At 41.4% G+C, this 15,301-nt stretch overlaps 1 protein-coding gene and 1 long non-coding RNA gene across 3 annotated transcripts; both read right to left on the bottom strand.

Moving 5' to 3' along the window:
* Positions 1–3,945: 3,945 nt before the first annotated feature.
* On the bottom strand, positions 3,946–9,185 carry LOC111851351 (nicotinamide N-methyltransferase-like). The gene is made up of 3 exons (XM_023826197.2): positions 8,963–9,185; positions 8,669–8,876; positions 3,946–8,306 (listed from the first exon to the last, which is right to left on the bottom strand). Exons 1-3 carry the CDS (start codon positions 9,138–9,140, stop codon positions 7,883–7,885), a joined length of 810 nt encoding a protein of 269 aa, XP_023681965.1. The 5' UTR covers positions 9,141–9,185; the 3' UTR covers positions 3,946–7,882.
* A 4,301-nt stretch (positions 9,186–13,486) lies between these two features.
* On the bottom strand, positions 13,487–14,659 carry LOC140579247 (uncharacterized). Of its 2 annotated transcripts, none has more exons than XR_011983352.1 (3): positions 14,469–14,659; positions 14,039–14,152; positions 13,487–13,915 (listed from the first exon to the last, which is right to left on the bottom strand). It is a non-coding gene; the product is annotated as an uncharacterized lncRNA (long non-coding RNA). The 2 variants fall into 2 exon arrangements; XR_011983351.1 differs by having other exon boundaries at positions 14,039–14,136.
* Between the last annotated feature and the right edge of the window lie 642 nt (positions 14,660–15,301).

Raw genomic sequence — 15,301 nt, 5'->3', positions numbered from 1 at the left:
GCTCAACTGTCCTAGGTGTTCTGTGTCGTAAGTTTCGTTTTATGATGCGCCAAATGTTCTCAATGAGTGAAAGATCTGGACCACTGGCAGGCTAGTTCAGTACCTGGACCCTTCTACGAATCCATTATGTTGTAATTGATGCAGTGTGTGGTTTGGCATTGTCATGTTGGAAAATGGAAGGTCTTCCCTGAAAGAGATGTCGTCTGGATGGCAGCATATGTTTTTCTAGAACCTGGATATACCTTTCAGCATTGATGGTGCCTTTCCAGATATGCAAGCTGTCCATGTCATATGTACTAATGCACCCCCATACATCAGAGATGCTGGCTTTTGAACTGAGCGCCGATAACATGCTGGGTGGTCCTTCTCCTCTTTAGTCTGGATAATACGGCATCCCTGGTTTCCAAAAAGAATTTCAAATTTAGATTCGTCTGACCACAGAACAGTTTTCCACTTAGCCACAGTCCATTTTAAATGAGCTTTGGCCCAGAGAAGACGTCAGTGCTTCTGGATCATGTTCAAATACAACAACTTCTGTGAATGATAGAGTTTTAACTGGCATCTTTGGATGGCATGCCGAATTGTGTTCACTGATAACATTTTCTGGAAATATTCCTGAGCCCATTTAGTGATTTCCATTGCAGAATCATGCCTATTTGTGAGGCAGTGCTGCCTAAGGGCCTGAAGATCATGGGCATCCAGAATACTTGTCCCTTACTCACACAGATTTCTCCAGATTCTCTGAATCTTTTGATTATATTATGTACTGTAGATGATATTTTCGACCTCGTTGCAATTTTACATCGAGAAACTTTTTTCCTGAAATTGCTCCACTGTTTGTCGATGCAGTATTAGGGGGATTGGTGATCCTCTGTCCATCTTTACTTCTGAAAGACACTGCAACTCTAAGACGCTCTTTTTATACCCAGTCATGTTACTGACCTGTTGCCAATTGACCTCATTATTTGCAAATTGTTCCTCCAGCTGTTGGGTTTTTGCACCACTAACTTTTCCAGCCTCCTAGTGCCCCTGTCCCAACTTTTTTGAGACGTGTTGCTGTCATGAAATTCAAAATGAGCCAATATTTTTCACTAAATAGCAAAATGTCTCACTTTAAACCTTTTACATGTTTTATATTGTCATGCCCCGATTGTCCACTCCTCTCGTGTGCCATGCCCCCTCACTAACCCCATGCGGATTCATGTGTGTGTATACAGGAAAATACTGGTGGATACAAATTGATTAAGTGATGAAACTGATTTACTTTTCTGTACAATAGAAGACTATTGCCACATCCCTCATTCCTGCCTCCTCATTCTCTCCCCACACCTGTTGCTCATTTGTCTTACCTCTCGTTTCAGCTGTTGTGTGCATCACTCCAGCTGCCTCTCGTCTGCTCCCTCATTAGTCGTGTATATGAGTGCCTCCCAGTCCTGTGCTTCCCAGTCTGGTCATTAATGTTACCCCAGTTGTTAGCCCTGTTCAGTTTCTTTAATAAACCCCTCATTGTCTGCCCTTATGCCTGCTCCTGCCTCTGTTGTGTTTTGGATCGTGACAGAATGACTGGACTCCCTAACAATCCCAGCAGTCTGCACCCACACTCTGGCTTGTGTAGATCTATTCATCTGGCAGACTGGATACCCCGAGTGCCCTAGAAATTGAGGGGGTTGCAAAGTCCCTGGGAGACGCCCTCTCTTCAGGAGGAGGATTTCTGCTTGACCTCACCCTGAAACTGAGAGAGAACTCAGTGGTGTGGAGGATCCCTGAAGCAACAGATATTGTCAGTGAGCAACAGGCTTTCCATGCTCATCCCTGGCTTGGACCCCTAAGAGGTGGTGGAGATCTGCCATCTGCTGATTGAGCTACAGGGGGTAATTGAGGTGTCCAATTCTCACCCATCTCTGGAAGTGTCTGAGGATGTGCCCGCTGATTTTCCCATAGCCAGTTGCTGAGGTTTCTGTTGGGGGCTTACAACTGACCACAGCTCTTCCTCTTCACTGGAAGAAAATGCAGTGGAGGCAAGCAGATTCCCTAGTGCCCTGCCCAGGAGATGCCGCCGCTCCTTCACCTGTACCCATTGAAATCCCTGCTGAACCCGTTCAATCCCAACTTAGCCCCACCTGTTTTCTACAGTTCCCAGCCTGTGTCCAGAGGTGACTGAGCTCTTCCTGACTCCAGATATTCCTGCAATGGTCCATCTCCTAAGGTGCTCTGCCAAACCTGGCCCGCTGTCAGTAGCATCTGTCCTGCCAGCCCAGCGCCCGGCCCCGGTGAGGCCATGACCTTCCTGCAAGTGCCCTGCACTGCTTGTTCCCAGCAGCCCTGGTTCCACACCACCTGCCTCTACAAGTGCCCATCGGGCTCCACTCACCTGCAGAGGTCCCTGCTGTACACTGCTTGTGCTGCTGCTGCTCGCTGGTGGCCACCTGCCCCATTGGCTCCTGCCTGACCCTCTACTGATGTCTAGCCCCAAGACTGACTTTCTGGTTACCGCCTGCTCTGAGAATGCAACGATGACGATGAGAACGATGACCTGGAGTGGGACCCCTCTGGTCTGCTTTGTGGTCCCAGAGTGCATGTGATGGGAGGGGACCTGTCACACCCCTCATTCCTGCCCCCTCGTTCTCTCTCTAGTGTTGCTTTTATGAGCCATACCTGTTGCTCATTTGTCTTGGCTCTAGCTTCCGCCCTCATGTGAATCACTCCAGCTGCCTCATCTGCTCCCTCGTTTAATCGCGTATAAGAGGTCATCTCAGTGCTGTGCTCCCCAGTCCGGTCATTAACATTGCCCCAGTATGTTGGCTCGGTGAAGTTTCTTTAATAAACCCCCCATTGTCTGTCCTTATGCCTGCTCCTGCCACTATGGTTATCATTGGAACAAGTTATTTTGAGATACTATAAGCATAGTGTAAAGTTTTAAAGTTACATTTAAATTTTATGTTAACAAAATATATTAAAAAACAAAAATACTAATATTCTCAGTCTTGTTTTTTAGATATCTCACGGGGTTCAAACAATGGTCACAGTGCTTCTCTTTAGCTTCTCAGCCCTTACATATCAACCAAAGGAGCCACTTTTAGGACATGAATGGCCATTAGTCCATTTCCTCATGGGTAGATGAGTCTGGAGTCCAAAGGAGGTAAACACAGACTTCCTGTTTTGAGCAAGCAGCTTCTGATTGCTGAGTCTTGCTTGAAAATGTTTGTATATGACTTTCACGGGCAACAAGTAAGCCTAGGAGAATGCACTGATAATGCAATATAAAATTCACAAAGCCCATTAAACTAGAAAGGGAGGCTGTCAGAATGACAGCATTGTATTCCCTAGATATACTCTCACATACACACACACTTGAGAGCAAAGCTGTGATGCAGAAAACCTGTGAATGCCTGTGATTTAAACAAGGTTACTTTGAAATCTTTAAAAATATACAAGCAATAAAAAGCATTAAATACATAAACCCTGAATTTCATCCATCTTCCAAATGGTTATCTTTGATGGAATTGCCACAATCAGTGTCACATTAATCAATAGTCATTAAACTCATTGATAAATGAATTTTCAGTAATGTTTCAGTAATGGGTTTAGAAAGTAACCAAAAGACCTGTGAGCACTTTGCTGTAAATGCACCCTGTGGCTATATTTTTATATTTGATGGTACATTACAGGCAATGCCACAGCAAATAAATTTTATAAATCATGAAATTACTTGCGGGAGATAGATGGCCATAGATTAGGCATTACCTGAGGAGAAAAAGAATCTTCATCATGAGCTTGTTATACCATTATGGTGAAGAGCCACTATTCAGCATGGGTGACCTGTTTGACATTACCAATAGGCTTATCAAATGAGAAAATACAACAGAAATGAATGTTTTAAAACTTACGTTTGAATCCTATGTGCGTGCACATGGAAACATTTTCACAAAGAAAAGTGATACAGTATTTCAGTTTTTCAATTGGAAATTTAATGTGAAATTGTAAGATGTGCCTCAGGACTAGTACAATAGAAAATAAACCACAAATAAACATTTCTAATTCTTAGAAGATGGAAATCTTGTTGTTTGCTGGATGGTAGTACTTTCTCCAGCAGCTTCACTTTAGTTACGCATTTTTAGTTTTTTGATTGCAGTTACAGATCTTTATGAAATTGAAAAAAAAAATGGTCCCCACAACATCAAAATAACAAGTTTGTAATCCCATTGAGGGACCAAATACATATACAAGAATACATACTGTAATGCACACACAAACTCCAATTCACAGAGCAGTAAAATCCAGAAGATCTTCACAGATGTCATTTAACCAGCCAACAAGAACAGTCACTTAAACATGTCCCAAACATGGCAGTGCTGCACTGCACTTGGGTTGGCCTTCCCAGTTCCTGCTCTCTGTCCTTCATCTGTTTTTCCCAAACATACTGTATGTGTGCTTAATCCCACATTCGTACTCAGTTCCAGTTCCTCCTTGCAGTTTTCTTGTTAAGATCACATGGTCTTCTCCTCTCTCATATACAAAAGCAGCTTTAAATTGTCAGTTCAGGCAGAGCATGACATTGCTGATAAACCAATCAATTAATCTTAATAAGCAAATCAGTCATTTCAGTCAGAAGCAGCGGTATCAATTTCCCAAGCTCATTCCAGCTAATTAAAATAAGATGAAACAATGACATGCAAAAAGTTCACCCTGTGACAGGAATTCATTAAGAAATAACTGGAGCAATTAAGAATTAATTAAGGAAACTTGTGACCAAAAGGACTGTGATTGGACTGTAGAATAGGCTCGTTCAGTTTTCCACCCACTAATAAATAGCCCTCTAATTTCTGATTGCTCATAGTCATTATAAAAATGGGACTGAGACATCAACTGGTAGAAACTGAGAGACTAGGAAACTTCTGCTGTTATTACCAGCGTGGGTATGTGGAGACATGAGCGCCCATTCCAACTTTTAAATATCACTTCCGGTGCAGTATAGTCAGATTTTATGGTCTAAAGGCATCATAAAGCTTTCACCAGAACCCCTTTCTGCACTCAGATTACCACAGAAACACTAAGAAGGTAAAATAATCAATTTTGTTTGTTGCAAGGAGCCGCTATCTTAGTTATTATGATAGGGCAGGTCAAACACGAGGCTTTCAACATAATTGCTGTCTGCCTTGGTTGCTGTATAGTCACTGACCAAAAGCCCCACAAGTATATCCCTGCCTACATTAATATTGAAAGTGTTAATGCACATTTTCTAATGCCGCCACGACAGCATTCAACAAGAAGTCAGGCATTTAAATGATGCATTTAAATGATGCAATCACTGAACGTAAACCAGATTGAAATGTGCAGTTAGTAAGTGCCAATTTTCCATTCAGCATCTTGTTGTCTTTATTTGTTATTATTTCTGAAGGATAAAAGCCAAAAACAAACAAGAAATAAAAGAAAATAGATTTTCTATGTTTAACGAGAATGTCCAGTTAGTGTCTCCGGACACTGAAGAGCTTTGTAACACTAAAGCAGAAAGTTTATTAGCAAAACTCCACTGAAATCTAACACTTCTGTTGTTTCTATGATATGTTAGGCATCAACCTCAATTATCACATTTTCATCATGAGTGAGATGGGTATTTGTATGAAGAACATCAAGTAGATCTTTAATGTTGTAATTGTCATCACCTCATCAGTCTAAGACCATAAATACAGTAAAGTGAATGCATGCTTTGTTTCTAACCAAGGAACAGTTCCCTAATCAAGTTGTAATTAATAAATACAAATAAAATGAACTTTCTTAGGGATGATTTCCCTTTAAGAAATAATGGAAATATACCAGAATAGATGGTGCGGGGGATGCAATTGCACCCCCTACTGGTTAGTAGAAAATGCTATAAGTACCATAAAAAATAAATTATATTGTAAAGTTATATTTGAAAACGTGGCTTGTATTAGTCACATCAATGTGTAATAATAATTCATTGCAAATGAATGTTTTTTTACAATTTATCTGGATGAATGACTGGTTAGGTTCTGTCACCTCATAACTCCTCAGAGAAAAACCTAGTCGCTTATGTTGATAAAGGATAAAGACGTGGACCCCATGAATGATACGATTTCAAAATCAAATTTTAAAAAAAGAAATTCACCTGAATACCTGCAAACACCCGTTAATTAGATGATGCTCATCCAATCAGAATATGAGAGCTGCCGTTGATTGCCTATCCCACATGGCAGGAACCACATTGGGAGGAGCTCCAGTGCATCACAGAGCACTGACACAAAATCACAGTCACTCAATTAGAGCAATCACAGCACTCTGTTAGACAGAACATTACAGTGCACTGACAAACTCACAGTCACTCAGTTAGAGCGATCACAAGCACTCTGTTAGACAGGACATCACAGTACACTGACAAACTCACAGTCACTCAGTTAGAGGAATCACAGCAGCTCGGAATGTTTGGCTCCTAGTGATATCATCACCATATTAAATGCAACAAAGTAGTGGATGGAAAAAAAATGGCATGGAATGCCAGCTGTGCTTTCCATCTAGAAGCTACATCAAAAGAAACTTATTAGAATCCTTACAGATTTTCCAACTTTGATCAGCTGGTTGGCGTGAGATTTTCAATTTGAGACAGGTCTACACACACATTTACATGTTTGTAAGAGTTTTATTACCTTGTGCCTTTTACTGTCTTAAATAGTCTGTAGAGTTTGCAAACTACCCCAGGGCTTTTGATGTAGCTAATTACAGGTTTATATTGGAATAATATAGATTTGCTGTAAGATTTCTTGCATGAGCATGAGAGTCTGAAAACGTGAGCGTCACGGCAGATGTGAGAGAGTTGGCAACTTTGCCTCGTTGAATTAACTGTAGTTAAAAACATTGTGTAATTTTTTTAGAAACCTTTTCCTCATAAAAATGCTTGTGTGTTCAAATATTCAAAATGAAGTTTCAGTATACTCCAGCAGCAGTATAGCCTGAAAATGTGACAACAAAACATAAAAACACTCTTTCCACCAGAATTTCTAAAAGTATTCTGAATAATAATAATAATAATAACTGATACTTTATTGATCCCGTGGGGAAATTGTCTTTACGCCTCCCTCAACTTGCTCTTTGTAGAGCAAGCTGTCCGCGAAGGGCAGCCACCCGTAGCGGCGCCCAGGGAGCTGGGGAAATTGTCAGTTCAGGCAGAGCATGACATTGCTGATAAACCAATCAATTAATCTTAATAAGCAAATCAGTCATTTCAGTCAGAAGCAGCGGTATCAATTTCCCAAGCTCATTCCATAAGATGCACATATTCAGCCAGGATGAAATACTACATCCGAAAACAATACTAAACACGCTCAGGATTGTTCCTGGCTTTGTGCATGTGTATGTGTGTGTGTGTGGATAATGTTTATATTACATTGTTGGGACCAACAATGTAATACAAACCTGCTATTTTGATGTCATGGGGACCATTTTTCAGGTCCCCACAAAGATCTGTGAAAAAAACTAAAAATGCCAAAAGTCTTATATTTTGTTTGGTTACTTATGGTTAGGTGTAGGGTCATCATGTTTGGATTAGAGTTTTCCCCATTGAAATGAATGGAGAGTCCCCACAAAGATATAATTACAAACCCGTGTGTGTGTGTGCTATTCATGTTAATGGAGTTTCTCTCAGGTACTGCAGTTTCCTCACAGAGCCCAGAGTCCTGCAGCTAGGTGGACCAGGGTCTTTAAATGTTCATAATACAGAACCACACATCCTGTGATGGACTAGCATCCAATCCAGAGCATTTCCAGCTTCTTGACTTGTGCTTTATGAAATTATTCTGGCCCTGCACTGGATCAGTGCTTATGGAAAATGGATAGATATGCAGATGGGAGAATTTGGCTTGCATTACATTTAAAAACAATTACGAGCAACGACATGAAAAATCCCAGTGAAATCAGACACCATGTTGTTGCTCCTCAAGGGCATGACATTGAACTCCTCAACGGAAAAGCCCAGATTCTTAAGTGTTTCCTGGATGAAACTCTCTCTGAGGGCGAGGCAGGAGAACCTCTTACCCCCCACCATGTAGAAGGTTTCATTGAGGACGCCTACCATCACCAGAACTGCCCCAGGCTTCAGCAGCATCTTCAGGTTCCCCAGCACACGCTGATAGGTCTCCAGATCCCGGCAGGCAGCTTCCAGGCAGAGGCAGCTCAGCAAACAGTCAGCGGGCCCCACAACCAGGGGCCCGAAAGGGTTCTCCAAGCGGACATCACATTTCAGCACCTGCTTCACAGTCTGCTTCAGCCTCACTTTCTTCTCCCCAGGTGTCCTCCTATATGATGTACCAGACAGAACATGCAATAAGCAACAGGCAAAGAATGGGAAGCTCAAGTCAAGATGGCTTACTGAATGGAAATAAAGACAAACTGAAATCTGTACTATCAACCAAGATTCAGCAAAATAAAAGGTCTCTGCATAACTTGAGATTGCATGATTATTATACAACGAGACTTACATAAGTACCAAATTCTGTCATTTGGCTTAGTTTTGTCCATAAACCTATCAGTAACCTGAACCCTAACCATTATGAGAGAGCAAGAAGACAATTATCAATCAAGGGTTTCAACTTAGGTTTTCCAATACTACTGTATATCAGGCTCCCTGATTCCACTCATGAAGGACAATAAACTTCACCTGTTTCCCTCCACCTCACAGACAAACTGGATGACAGGATCCCAGTCAAAACAATCCGCATCTGCTCTCAGCCATCTCTCAATCTCCTGGCGGTTGCAATCAGCAAAGTCGGACATAATGATCTCTTCAAAGTGCTCGCAAGCACTTATCAGACCATGTATTGATGGACCACTTCCTATCTCAATTAGTCTTCGGCCCTTGTATTTCCCTAGAGTACAGCAAGATTACATCAGAGACCAGAAAAAAGCGAAATGTCAACAAGTCAACAATCATAAGTTTTGATTTTCAACGCACCTGCTCCAAACGACTTGCTCAATTGTCGCAGCTCATACTTCAGGCAGTTTTCATCAGAATTGCCGTGGGGGCAAGAGTAAAAGCTGTTTAAGTATGCCCTGGGGTCAAAGTGGTCCTGGTAGGATTCTCCCTCTGTGAACGTTGTTTGGCCGGAGCCCTCCATGGCTGCCATCTGCATGCTCACTTGTACGAAAGACCGACGTGTCTGTTTCTATGACTCTGATGGCAGGCAGTGTCACATGTCAGTTCCTGTACTTTTTATGGTGTCGAAATGCCTTCCGAGGTTATGCAATCCAGCGTGCCAAAGTGCACAGCACTGATCTCCAGCTTTAAAAAAAAACAGCACAGTCATCTGTTGTTCTATGCAGCTAGATTCACTGATGAGTGTAATCACTGTGGATCATCTGCTTATACTGAAGAAAGACTACAGATTGCAGGTGGCTCTCCGAGGTTGCTCTTGTATTTAAGAATTAACTGAATATAACACACACACACACACACACACACACACCGGTTGTGCGCCAGCATAGCAAGTAACCGCACCGGTAGGCCTACATTATAAGAATCCCTATACATTATAAGAACTGTTGTCATAATGTAACTACTATAATGGTCATTACATTCCAAATATGCCACTGTTACCTGAATTAAAGCAGCGACATTACTTTCACATGCTACATCTAGCTATCAAGAATACTTAGAAATATAATATGTAGTTAAAGGTTAACGTTTTGAATTAAACTGACAATATCCAGAGGTAAACTAGACAGTTCTGGTTGTTGTTGCTGTTCTTGGGAGTCTCACTAGTATAGGTGGGTTGACAGGTGTCATGACCTGCTCGAACGATCCTCCTGTGAATAATAGAAGAGAATAATAGACGGATTCGGCACTACCCTCAGACTCGACCGAGATACTGAGCGCACTGGCAAACAACATGGCGGCGGTGTGTGTCTCCATGTAAACAAACGCTGGTGCTCCACAGTCGTCGTTCGAGAGGGGCTGTGCAACAACGACATAGAACTTCTTGCTGTCTCACTCCGCCCCTTTTATCTTCCGAGAGAATTCCCTCAACTCTTTTTTATTCTGGTTTCTATTCAACCTAAGGCAAATGCAACTACAGCCACAGAACACATCAACAAAACAATTGACCGGCTGGAACTCATATTCCCTGACCAAATTTATCCTTGGAGACTTTAATCACCGCTCACCTGGAAAGTCTCTAAAAGGTTTTCAGCAGTACATCACCTGCTCCACCCGTCAGAGGAAGACTTTGGACAAATGCTACGGATCTGTACCTGATGCATATAAAGCCTTTGCTCTTCCCTGACTTGGCACTGCTGATCACCACACTATCCTGCTAGCTCCAGCCTACACCCCTGTCATAAGGAGAGCAGAGAAGGCTGTAAAAACCATCAAGCAGTGGACCCACGACAGCATTGCAACCTTGCAAGGTTGTTTTGAATCAACAGACTGGGACAGCCTCCTCCTCCTCCTCCTGTAACATCAATGAACAAGTGGACACGGTGTCTTCTTACATCACCTTCTGTGTAGACAGCATCATTCCCATTAAGGAGGTAAAAATCTATCCCAACAATAAACCTGGGATAACCAAAGAACTTAAAGGAATTCTAAATAAAAAGAGGAGAATATTCTTCACCGGCACAAATCTTGAGAAGAAGGAGGTTAACAAAGAGGTAAAAAGAGCCATAAAAAATGGCAAGCTGATGTACAAGAACAAGGTGGAGGAAAAATTTGGTCAAGGATGCCTCCGCTCAACCTGGTAAGGAATTAAGAATATGGCCGCGGTGAACACTGCCCCCCCCACCCACAGGACCATCCAGGTGGCAGGCAGCAGCCCAACATCCCTCCCCAACAACCTCAACTCCTTCTTCTCCAGGTTTGAGACAGACAACTCCTCCTGCCTCAGTGTGGTCGCCTCCTCCCTACTGCCTACTGGAACAGATCTCACCATCTCCATCGAGGAGGTTGTGAGAGCCCTCAAGAAGACCAAGGAGAACACAGCACCGGGCCCAGACAATATTAGTGGCCGTGTTCTACGTCATTGCGCAGAGCAGCTGGGGGGTGTGTTTAAGCTCCTGTTTCAAAGATCAGTAGAGAGCTGCACAGTTCCCCAGCTATGGAAGCATTCCACAGTGGTCCCCATCCCCAAGAAGAGCTCAGTCAGGGCTCTGAATGACCTTAGGCCTGTGGCTCTGACCTCACTTGTGATGAAGACCATGGAGAGGGTCATAAAGAAGCACATCGTCAAGGTGACTAATGCTCTGATGGACCCTCTCCAGTTTGCATACCAGGCAGGTAGAGGGGTTGATGATGCAAAACTATTCATCATGGACACCATACACAGGCACCTTGAACGTCCTAACACGTCAGCTAGACTTCTGTTTGCGGACTTTTCATCAGCATTCAATACTATGCAGCCACATATCCTTGCAGAGAAACTATCCTCCCGCTTCCACCTGGATGACCAGGATCCTAGATTCTGTGGATCCTAGATTTTTTAACCAACAGAACACAGAGAGTGCTGGTTAACAACATCTTCTCTGACCTCTCCTTCTCCTACACTGGCTCTCCTCAAGGCTGTTGTTCTCACCTCTACTCTTCATCCTCTACACAGATGACTGCAGGTCTTCCCACCCTGACTGTTATCTGATCATGTATGCGGATGACTCTGTTCTTCTGTCTCTCCTCTCTGGTCCTTGTCACCACCATAACGCAATGCTTAAGTTTGTGGAGTGGTGTGACCACGCCTCACTGGAGCTGAACGTGAAGAAGACAAAAGAGATGTTGGTGACCTTTTCCAACAAGCAGAGGGAACTGGCAGCTGGAGACACCAGCATAATCCATGGGAAGACTGTGGAGCTTGTGGAGGAGTACAGATACCTGGGCACTATCTTTGATAGTATGCTCAGGTTTGCCTCCAACACTGAGGAGATTTTAAGGAGATACCAGCAACGGCAGTATCTCCTGAGGAAACTCAGCAGCTTTGGAGTAAGCAAGAACATATTGAGGACATTCTACTACTCCTTCATTGAGAGCGTCATAACATTCTCAATAACCTGCTGGTTCCATGCCACCACTATGCATGACAGAGCCCGCCTGCAGAGGACAGTCAAAGTGTGCTCTAAAATAATTGGATCACCAGTCAGAACTCTGTCCTCCTTCTGTGAGCTGTAAACACTGAGAACAGCACGCAGAATCCTACAGGACTCTTCACATGTGCTGTTCCCAGCATTTGAGTGGCTTCCTTCTGGGCGCCGAATCCGCTGCCCGGACTGCAGGACTCAAAGGAGAAGAGCCACTTTTGTTCCAAGGGCTGTTCAAGTTTTGAACTCAAAGCCACTATTACCCTCTGCCTCTATGCACTAAACCCCATAAAGGTATAACACATTTCATTCCCCACTACCTATTGACCTCCCCATTTTTGCATCTTATGTTAATCTGATAATTTAATTACCTGCAACTGCAATTTTGCACCTTATGTATATATTGAGAACCATTTTATTACTTATTTCTTTATTTTTATTATTATTATTACTTTATTCTGATTTTTTGTTTTATTTATTTGTTCTATTTCTTTAATGTCTGGTTCTGTGTCTATGCAACACTGCTCTACTTGTCTCAAATTGCCCCTCGGAGACAAATAAAGTTTTTTGATTGATTTGGATTGGTGTGCCACGCCCCCTCATCAACCTCGTGTGTTTATTCCTGATTGTTCTCAGCTGTTCTACGTTTCCGTCCCTTAGTTCTGTGTATTTAGTCCGTGTGCTAGCCTGTCTCCCCTAAGTCTGTCATTAAAGTTGCTTGTGGGTGAAGTCTGTGTATCGTGAATAAACCGTCTGCTCACATTTACGGCTCCCATTGTCTGCTTTCCTGCACACGCCGTAACAATAGGTTCTTCGTTTTTCGTTAGGAATATATACATATTTATTGGGCGTGGCTGTAGCCGACAACATATTCAAAGGTGTTAAATGGTTTTGTAAACAAACACGAGTAAACCTTCAAACTAAACATAAAAAATATATAGTAAATAGCACAGTAGGTGAATGTGCAGAACATCACACTTAATGTACAGTTAAACGACAGAATCGAAAACAGCTTATCCTAAAAAAAAAATAAAAAATCACGGAAACATGAACACTTATTAAAGTTCATATTAGAATCTTAGTAACATACATACTTATAAAATCCAAAAACGGTAACAGCAGAATTTCCTATTGTTATTGGAAATTTACGATTTAGCACCTGTTGGAAAATGTTAATATCCGTGGACAAGAAAAAAAATCGTTATTGTAGTAATTATAACCGCGGCAGCATCGCAGCGATAGGAAGCATTTGAGAAAGCTAGTTTCCCAGTGGGCACACACTCATGGAATCCACGTGGAAAAGATGTGTTTTCACCACGTGGAAAAGATGGGTAATTTAGGCGTAAAAGGCAAGTTGAATTCCACATGGATGTTGACACATGGAATCCACGTGTTTTCACCACGTGGAAAAGACGTGGAATTTAGGTGTAAAGGCAAGTTGAATTCACGTGGATGTTGGCCCGTGGAAAATACATGTTGTGTTCAACGTAAATTCCACAAAGTTCAAAATGTCTACAAAGCAGACACAAATCACATAAAAGTTTTGTCATATTTTTATCAATTATTTAGTCATATTTCAAAACAAACAATACAAAATGCACATAAAAACTGGGTGTAGTGCATAATACTGACATAACTTATAAAAATGGCAATACTAATTAAGACTAATGAAACAAACAGAACAGCTAAGACAAGATAGACAACTGTCTAAAACACCAAAATAAACAAAAATACAATAACATTTACACTGTGTCCAGTCTTTCTTTCCTCTTAGGTGCTTTTCTCAACCGGTTGGCAATGATGCTGAGGGCAAAGGCTTCTGTAACATCATGGGCCTTTACTACTCTTTCTGTCAATCAAAGGACAAAAATGTTTAGTATAATTCAGATGCATGGACTTCAATGTATCAATACAATCATTATGTCGATATAAAAAAAGACACGACCACATAAGGCACTGTTCAATTACTTACCAGTTATTAATTTGCACAGCGCTGTCTTCTCAAATGATATTTTATCCCCTCGTGATCCCTTCATGTTTAGTTGACACATAAGTGAATTGGTAAAGAATCTAGAAGAGAACAGAACTATTTCACATGATTAACAAAAGGCAAATAAGATCTACCTGGTATTCAAACTATGATCTAAGGAAATTATTGTATCAATTAATGTCTGACACAATTTTTGTAGATACAATACGAGTGTGATTTCATATTATAAGCAGATATTTTAGTGAGGGATACAAGATAACATCAAAAACACATCAGAATCGACCGAAATTGCTTATTTTTAAAATGTAATATTATGCGCTAGTCACTTTTATAAGTGATTTTAGCTGAAATTTTAAATTAGAAAATTCAATAAAAAACAGTCTTGAAAATGACTAAAATCTGAATTACTCACATGGGAAAACCTGATAATCGCTCAGGAGGTAACAGCAGACAGGAGAAACCCGCGCGAAAGACTACTTTCAGGGGTGCAGTTTGCGTACGTTAAAACCAGTTAATACCGGTTCAAAATTGGATGGCGTCAAACGTTTGCGACGCTTATACGACGAAATGTATAAGCCCCGCCCCCACCAGTCTCCTGCTTGTTAATGCTTACCGTTTGCCAGCTTAAGATGTCAATCCAAAAAAAAAAAACTGTTAAACAGTGATTAGAATATCAAATAAAAATAATTGAACTAAATGAATATTTAATATGTAGAACAAAGTATTGTATTATATTGTTTGTATGATATTGACTTCCATGTTCAGAGGGTGAAGGAAATGGATCTAAATGGATTTCACGTGGATTGCACATGGATTCCACATGAATTCCACGTTAATTTAGAACATGCTGCATGTCTAACATCACGTGGAATCTACGTGGATAAAATCACTTGGATCCGCCACTTCACCAAATATCCACGGGTTGCCAGCTTGAGTTTAAGCTGTCCAGGGCAAGTAAAGCCTATCTGTATTATTTGTATTAGCACAAAAATACAAAAAGTTAAAAACTAGATATTTCAGATGTTAATATATTTTGCAAAAGAGGGGATGTGTTCTAGTCTTTTTTGGCTTTTAATACAATTTACTGAATTACATTATACAATCACACACACAAAACACACAAAATGTTTGACATTTATGAATTTTCTAATTCTCTGTTCTCTGATTTTCTTTTCACAGATTTACAATTAGGATTGAATGTGCAATTGCAATGGTAAATTTTCTATAATTATACCCAAATACACA

The sequence above is a fragment of the Paramormyrops kingsleyae genome, chromosome 17 (assembly GCF_048594095.1).
Source record: "Paramormyrops kingsleyae isolate MSU_618 chromosome 17, PKINGS_0.4, whole genome shotgun sequence".
Classification (NCBI taxonomy): Eukaryota; Metazoa; Chordata; class Actinopteri; order Osteoglossiformes; family Mormyridae; genus Paramormyrops; species Paramormyrops kingsleyae.
The sequence above is the reverse complement of the archived record's forward strand: the minus strand, read 5'-3'. Positions and strand labels throughout refer to the sequence as shown.

What these genes read in the sequence shown, in the direction of transcription:
- LOC111851351 (XM_023826197.2), bottom strand. Translation starts at nt 9,140, where the DNA reads ATGCAGATGGCAGCCATGGAGGGCTCCGGCCAAACAACGTTCACAGAG. An exon ending in GAGCAAGTCGTTTGGAGCAG is followed by an intron (nt 8,877 to 8,962) that starts GTGCGTTGAAAA and finishes GCTGTACTCTAG; the next exon opens with GGAAATACAAGGGCCGAAGA. An exon ending in TGTGAGGTGGAGGGAAACAG is followed by an intron (nt 8,307 to 8,668) that starts GTGAAGTTTATT and finishes TACATCATATAG; the next exon opens with GAGGACACCTGGGGAGAAGA.